The sequence below is a fragment of the Vigna radiata genome, chromosome 5 (assembly GCF_000741045.1).
Source record: "Vigna radiata var. radiata cultivar VC1973A chromosome 5, Vradiata_ver6, whole genome shotgun sequence".
NCBI lineage: Eukaryota > Viridiplantae > Streptophyta > Magnoliopsida > Fabales > Fabaceae > Vigna > Vigna radiata.
This window is the reverse complement of record NC_028355.1, coordinates 28,726,103-28,734,506: the sequence shown is the minus strand read 5'-3', so window position 1 is coordinate 28,734,506 and position 8,404 is coordinate 28,726,103. Positions and strand designations below refer to the sequence as shown.

The 8,404-nt window shown below is 34.6% G+C and overlaps 1 protein-coding gene across 1 annotated transcript; it reads left to right on the top strand.

Annotated features, from left to right (window-relative positions):
- Positions 1-3,191: 3,191 nt before the first annotated feature.
- On the top strand, positions 3,192-5,091 carry LOC106759831. The gene is made up of 2 exons (XM_014643178.2): positions 3,192-3,293; positions 3,389-5,091. Exons 1-2 carry the CDS (start codon positions 3,215-3,217, stop codon positions 4,948-4,950), a joined length of 1,641 nt encoding a protein of 546 aa, XP_014498664.1. The 5' UTR covers positions 3,192-3,214; the 3' UTR covers positions 4,951-5,091.
- The last annotated feature ends 3,313 nt before the right edge of the window (positions 5,092-8,404 follow it).

Below are 8,404 nucleotides of genomic sequence, written 5' to 3'. Positions count from 1 at the left end.
ATTCTTGGGATTCGTGCCTACGTCGAAGGTGAAAGGTCGATGGCCCTCTATCGTTGGATTTGACTGTTATGGATGGTTGAGATTGAAACACAAAAACCACTTTTCTCGGCTATAAATTAGGGGTCGGATCACTTTCATTTTCACGCTTCCCATCTTTTACCTTTCACTCAACCAATTGTTCAACTTATTGTTTTTCTTCAAGTAATAATGTTGTCCGAAATGTGGTCGTCCGATGAGTCCGCCTAAGGAGAGGGTCGCGGGTATGCTGATGATGTAGTAGAGTCGTCCTCTTCGGTGAGATATTATGTTTTGGGTTCTACTGAGAGGGAAAATCCATAGGTGGCATAGAGAGCCTCCAGAAGTAGAAATGTAGCTCCATCTGCAGAAGTTGTTGATTCATTCGAGGAAACTGAGGAGGAAGATGTAGAGGTCGAGATAGAAATTGATACGGTTGGGGAGTGGGATGTGGTCCTCGATCCTCCCTCGGCCCTTCCTAGATATGAGTGGGCTCCTCACGAAGTGGGGCTTTATGCTTCTATCTTCGTAAATGGCTCATCCCTAGAGGAGCTTCTTGGTCGGGTGTATATGTTGGCTAGTGAAAATGACATCGGTTGCATCAGGCTAGCTGTTTGTGCCATAGGTGAGAAGGCTACGCCACATACTTCTTCTAAATGTACTGCACCCTGTTTTGCGACCTAGGTGTTGACATTCCCTTCTTGAAGTTTCAGACAGGCGTTCTTCGTGCATTGAGTGAGGCACCTACACAACTACACACGAACGGGTGGGCCTTTATACAGGCCTTCACCGTCAAGCAGTAGATACCGGCAAGCAGTACCCTCCTCCATTGAGGAACACACTTATCAGAAGAATGACATGTCGCCATTATTTTGAGGAACTTAGTATTCGATATTCAGCCATCAATACCCGTTATGTAGCATTGAAATTACACCTTTTAGAGTGTAGTCCTCAGTATTCGATAGATAACTCATCGATCATAAAGTATCCAATCATCATTGTGTTAATTCTTGTTTTGGTTGAATTGAGATCCCTAACCTAAAACATTTAAAGTTGTCCGCTCCACGGGTCGATCGTTCTTCCTTGATCTCCTTCGATCGACCAACTCTTCAAGTAATCCTTCCCGATGGGGGGTTAACTTGCAGAAGACACTCCGATGCTCAAGTCAGATATGTTTCATAGAGAGGTCTATATTTTATTAGTATAGAAGAAGATAATTGTACCTGAACGTCGATAGTATATTTATAGAGCTTGTGACAGCTAAACGCATTGATTAACCATTAACCTAATATATTTTTAGGCAATCAAATCCAATAATTAATCATCAAGTATATATATTTGTAAAGCATAGGATAATCTGATCTATTAATACCTAATAATTATTTATAAATGACCATTAACTCCGATCGATATATTTCATATAATACAATTCTATTAACTACATTCAGTGTCGCGTACCTGATAAGTGGTATCTCGTTAGTGTATAGTTAGCTAATAATTTCAAGATGGCAATTGACAGAGCGGAAGAGTTTTCAGCCACATACAATACATTAACGTTTTTTTTTTTTTTTTTTTAAGTGGAGTCTTGAATCATGAGTAGAGTTATGAACGACAGTGCAGATTTAATTAGGAATAATCCAACGGTTAAACAATTTCTTAAATTGACTACCAAGTAATTCATAGATATTTAAATTATTTTCTAAATATATTGCTATACAAAAAAATTTAACAAAAAGTTTATCTTCTATTGAATTTCTAGTATTTGTTTTTCAATATATATGTAACGTACAGACTGGGTTACATTCCATCATTTCCATGTTAGTTAAACGATAATTGAGAACAACTTAAATCACCATTTTCACTAAAACTTATGTATGCATATAATGACACACATTACTAAATATTTTATATAAGATATCTTATGTTCCTCGCATTTGATGAATAGTTGACATTATTCTTTTACAATTAATATTTGGTTGTTGTGATTAAAAACCACACATGTGGGTGTTTCTTGTGATTTTAATATTTTTCATTGACTTTTTGGGCTAGATATGTTATTGACATTAAAATAAATTTTAAATACTTAACAATAAACATGTTAAGACATATATTCGTAACTACATATATTAATACGTAGTACTTAGTAGTTGACCGTAAAGGTAATTAAACTTGAAATTGTGATTAGAATCACTGTTAAAAATCGTAATTTGTGAGATCCTAAATTTTATTCTTTTATAGAAACAATAATATATATATATATATATATATATATATATATATATATATATAACATAAATAGTTAAAATAAAATGAATTGTTTCGTCCGTGTAAATCATTATGTGAATAGAGATGTATGTAGGTTATGTTTGTCTTAATTGAATTTTATTTTAATTAAAATTCATTCATCTAAAAAAAGTGAACTAATAATTAGAAAGCACTCAGAACAAAAAGTTGAACTTTTAATTTCTTTAACTTTTAGCTTGGTTTGAAACTTTGTTCAGTTGATAAAGTGAGTAGATGGTGAGACCAAGAAGAGACATAATAACTAAGTTTTTAATTGCATTAATTATTAATTGAATTTAGTTTTTATTTTAAAAGAACTCCGTTTAACTAAGAAAATAGTAAAATGAAAGTACACGAAAAATATCGATTCATATGATTTTGTGATTACATTCAATAATCAGTATGTTTTCACGATTGTGAAATTTGAATAAAAAATACCACGATTATATGGTATAAATCACAATTTAAACTACACTTGTTTGACACAATGTGCAATTGACACGTTCAACTATTCAGTTATTGCTTTTTTTTGTTTTTTTTATAAGATTTCTTTCTTTAGTCAAAAATGTCTGCATGCTAGCTAGCTTTGCAAGGTTTATCTAATAAACGTGAAAAAATTTATTTTCAGCAATTAGCATTTAAATAGTTGGAAGAAACACAGTCATTCACACAAGCCCTTTGAGGAAGTTACCTCTTGAGGATAACATTGTTATATATATGCAATAAGAAGTTTCGTATGTGAACACATATTTTGAAATAATTTGAATAATACTAACACGTTATAAAAAACTTGCACGTTTATGGTTGAATTTTATACTATAAAATTGGCCACGAGAGGAATATTCCTCTTAATTTCACTATATATGATAACCAACCATTTATTATCGCAGAAACATCATCCTAGAAAAACACAACAATGGGAAACTCTTCAAATAAAGCTCTTCCCATCGATACCACTTTTAAGCTTCCTGCAAATTTACCACTCTGGCCACAAGGTGTTTTTTCCTTTCCTTTTTGCTGCAACACTGTTATTTATTACTTCTGTTGATTGAAAACATGTTTCTTATTGGCTTTTGACTTGCAATTTTAGGTGGTGGTGGTGGTGGTGGATTTGCTACTGGAACTATAACTATAGGAGGTCTTAAATTGGTTCAAATTTCAACATTCAACAAGGTTTGGACAACCTTAGAAGGTGGACCTAGTGATGCAGGAGCTACTTTCTTTGAGCCAGCAGGAATACCAGAAGGCTTCTTCATCTTAGGTCACTATGGCCAACCCAACAACAAGCCTCTTTTTGGATCAGTTCTGGTGGCAAAAGATGAGTCATCTTCAGGTAACAATGGAGCTTTGAAGAAACCAGTTGATTACACACTGGTGTGGAGCAGCAAATCCCAAAAGATCAAGCAAGACAAAGATGGCTATGTTTGGCTACCAACAGCACCTGATGGCTACAAGGCCTTAGGCCATGTTGTCACCACCACACCTGAGAAGCCTTCACTCGACAAAATCAGGTGTGTGAGGTCAGATCTCACAGACCAGTGTGAGACAAACTCATGGATCTGGGGACCAGAAAAGAGCAATGAAGGGAAAGGTTTCAGTGTTCATGAAGTAAGGCCAAGCAATAGAGGCATTCAAGCTCCTGGTGTTGTTGTTGGAACCTTTTTTGCCCACAATGGTGAAACTCCTTCCTCTCTCCCTATTGCTTGTTTGAAGAACCCCAACATGGACTTCTCCTCAATGCCAAACTTACCCCAAATCAAGGCACTACTCCAAGCCTACTCTCCTTTCATGTATTTGCATCCTGAAGAAAAGTTCCAACCTGCTTCTGTTAGGTGGTATTTCAGCAATGGGGCGTTGCTTTTCAAGAAAGGGGAAGAGTCCAAACCTGTGGCAATAGATCCAACAGGCTCTAACCTTCCTCAGGGTGGCAACAATGATGGTGAGTATTGGTTGGATCTTCCTGCAGAAAAAGCCAACAAGGAGAGGGTCAAGAAGGGGGACTTCAAGAGTTTCCAAGCCTACGTCCATGCAAAACCCATGTTTGGTGGAACATTCACTGACCTTGCCATGTGGGTTTTCTACCCATTCAATGGTCCTGGAACAGCCAAAGTAGGGCTCATAGATATCCCACTTGGGGTGATAGGAGAACATGTTGGGGACTGGGAGCATGTGACACTAAGGGTAAGCAATTTCAATGGAGAACTAAGAAAGATTTATGTCTCACAACATAGCAATGGTCAATGGGTTGAGGTCCCTCAGCTTGAGTTCCAAAGTGGAAACAAACCAGTGATTTATTCCTCCTTGAATGGGCATGCCATTTATGCAAAAGCAGGAGTTGTCATGCAAGGTCTTGATGGTATTGGATTAAAGAATGAATCTGAAAAGAGTGACAAGGTGGTTGACCTGGGAGTAGGGTTTGAAGTTGTTGCTGGTGAGTATTTGGGGTCAGCAATTGTAGAACCACCTTGGCTGAACTATTTCAGGCAATGGGGTCCAAAAATTTCATATGACATTGCAAAGGAGTTAGATAAGTTGGAGGTGGTGTTCCCTGCTTTGGATTCTCTTCAAAGGAGTTTGCCAAATGAGTTATTTGGAGAGGAAGGACCCACAGGACCTAAACTCAAGAGAAATTGGAGTGGTGATGAAGTTTGAGTTGAATGATAGTTGGTGGCATTATTCAGACCATGCAATTGAAAAAAGGAGCCTTTATTTGGTTGGTTGGTTCTCTATATAGTACTGTTTATTTTAGGGTTGTTACATATTATAAATGACTGAGAACAAAGTTGATGCTTGTTTGCATTTGCATGCCAGCTGTTCGGTTCCCACAACATTAAAATGTTTGTTATTTTTCTTCGGATTAGGTAGATACAGGAGAAACAAAAATGGAAGTACTTCGATAGGTTAATAAATTTTCAAAGGTTAAACGGATGCCCTATTTTTGTCGGGTTGTTTTATTTATATTTCCGTCTTTTAAATTTTGTTAATTAGGTTTTTAATATTGAAAAATTAAATCAATTGAACCTCTTCCGTTAAATCAACTTAATGAAATTAAACTTTTGATAATATGTGAGGTTGATATAGATATTTTTTGAAACATGACTTGCACAAACCTTATACGTGATTTTTTATTAAAGAAATTTTAAAATAAACATTTTAAACCCTTCTCCACCTGCATCATTGGATCCCACTACGACCTCATCCATGAATCCCATCTCTCCCACATCGTTTCCTCCACCGCCAAGATCCTCACCTCCTGCAATGGTCTCCTCTGCCTCCACCACAACACCTCCCTATCCATTCTTAGACAGGTACCCATCACAAACATTTTGGCCTTTAACTACGTCGATTTCGGGTTCAGCCCCTTTGCCGACGATTGCAAGATCGTCCGAATCTCCATGTGCGTCTTTGCCCCGAATGACCAGGTGGTCATTCTTGACAACATTAGGGTTGATCGGGTCGACGTCTATTCATTAGCCTCCAAATCTTGGAGGGAAATCGATGCCGCCAAGTTGCAACCTTTGTGTATTGTCTCTAGTTCCGTTTCCATCATTGGAACTATATTTTGGCTTGCCACCATGACTTCTGCTTCTAACACCGATTCTGAATTTGTGGTTTCATTTGACATCGAAAGGGATTTGTTTACTTTGGTGAACGACCCTTCGATTCCACATTCTCCCTCTCATCCCTACAACAACAACGTTCTTGCGGTTTGCAATTTCAAATTTGTGGCTTTGCTCACAGATCACAGTCCAAGCCCAAATTTGTTCAACTGTATAATAAATAGTTCTATAATTTGTAAGAAGTACTTGTCATGAAGGCAAACTTGCATAATCTTTGGATGTGATTCAAGATGCAGATTGGGTTATGTCTCTTGCAAATTTTTTTGCCAAACATTATGAACTTTAAGCTTTTGATGATGAAATTGTATTTGTACTGGTAATATTCAGGTTCATTGCAGAATATGAAATTAGTAGCTTATGATTAATCATTGTTTGTCTGTTAAATTGTTAGACACCTTTAAAACAAAGACCGGAAAAATAAGACAGAAGAACTAGAGATAAACTCTCAAACTGAATTATTCACTTATTAGCTGTTAAAGAACAACTTTTACAAAGGAAACACCTTGACTGTCTGAGAAAGTCTTTCCTTGAAAACAACTAAATGGGATGCAAAAAAGGGAAGAGCCTTCGTGTCTGATTAACTACTGGATGCAGGAAATGCTCAGGGAAATCGAGGAGGCCAAGCTCACCGAAGAGCTAGCGACACCGTTCATCGGAGGCCGTGATGGAGGGAAGTCGAGGTCGGTGGAAAAATCAGAGTTGTGCTCCCACGAGCAGGACATGGGCCATCGACATGAATTTGGACGATGATGCGCGAGCCATTTTGGATGAATCATCCTGAACGTTTATTTCATCGAATTTTAATCCCGATTCAAATTTGAATGAACCATAATTTTAAATGTTTCATAAAAAACCCAATTTTAAAAATGTTTGTTCAAGAAAATGTGTTTCATTAATAATAAACCACGTATAAGGGTATGTGAGCGCTACGTCTTAAAAAATGTCTACGTCACATTCACAGATCATAAAAACTTAATCTTGTTAAGTTGATTTAACGGATTGAGTTTATTTTTCAATATAAAGGACCAAATTGACAAAACTTAAAAGACAGGGATCAAGTTGAAAAAACCTCACATAAATAAGGACCTCCAAATGGATTTAATCATTTTCGTAACAATTTTTAATAGACTGTATATTACTACTTTATTGATCGTTTAAATGTATTGAATCGATCATAAACCATCACGTAATTCACCATGTAAATATTGTAAAAAAATTGTTAAAAAAATTGTTTAAAAAACATTTTAAAAAATGGAAGAGATTTTGACTTATGATGAATTAGCTATGGTTGTGGGCAGTAAGGAATTATAAATTTTGAGTTGTGACAATGATAATACTTATACATATAAATTTGCTAGGTAATATACTAGTTATTTATAAGTTAAAATTATTAATTTTTGTGTTCATCCGTTTGAATTTTTAATTCCCTAAATAGAAAAAAACTATCATGCTCTATTTTTATTTTGAAAAAAATAAATAAAATAACGTGTAAATATAAAGAAACTTTAGTTTGGTTAGAAAATTTCAAAACTTTTAATATATATAAATAAAATGATTATAAATTGATTTTATTTTAAACTGTTTATTTTTTGTTTTGAAAAAATGTTTTAATTATAACCAAATTCAAAAAACTATTTAAATAACAAATATTTTAAAAAGTAAAAATATAAATATTAATAATCTTTTATAGTTGATCGTGATTGATATTATATTTGTTAGCATAGAGATGAAGTTTAGAAGTTTTGATGATGTTTCAAAGTCAAATCTCGAGTGCTTAAGTTGTAAGAAGATTTTCATGAATATTTGTTTTGTGTTAAAGTTTTTGTAATTTAGTAGTTATATGTATATGGTATTGTTTATCATTGATTCCATGTATACCATACTTTAAAATTCGTTTTGGAGTCAGAAAAACTGCAATAATCAATTAACACTTAAGATAATCGATTATCACAAAGAGTTTTTAAAGTAACTAAAAACTCATTTTTGTGTCTGGAATATTGATAGTCGATTATCCATAATCAATTATGACTTATCATAATTGATTATCATGCCTAGCCGTTGGAGTTTTTAGGCATGTTTTTTGTCGTGATAACAAGAGAGATGTTCTAAACCTTAAACTTGTTTTCTTTATGATTGTGAAAATTAGTTGGTTTTGTGATACTGGAACATTAATCTTCTTTTGGATTAACAATTGGACGTAAGATCCTTGTAATCTAAACCAATATAAACTTCTCTGTGCAATTTTCTCTATTCCTTATACTTTTTATAATTATTTTAATTTATTGTTAAGGAAATTAAATAACAAAAGAAAATTATTAAAGGCACAATTTGCAATAAGAAACCAATTCACCTCCTTCTTGGTTTGTTGTTCACGTTAACCATTCCGCTACATCATTCTGACAATATTTTTGTCAAATTTCTTTAAGATCTTTTGATTTTATACTTGATTTTTTTTTTCTCAATTTATATCAACTGAGATTATTTTT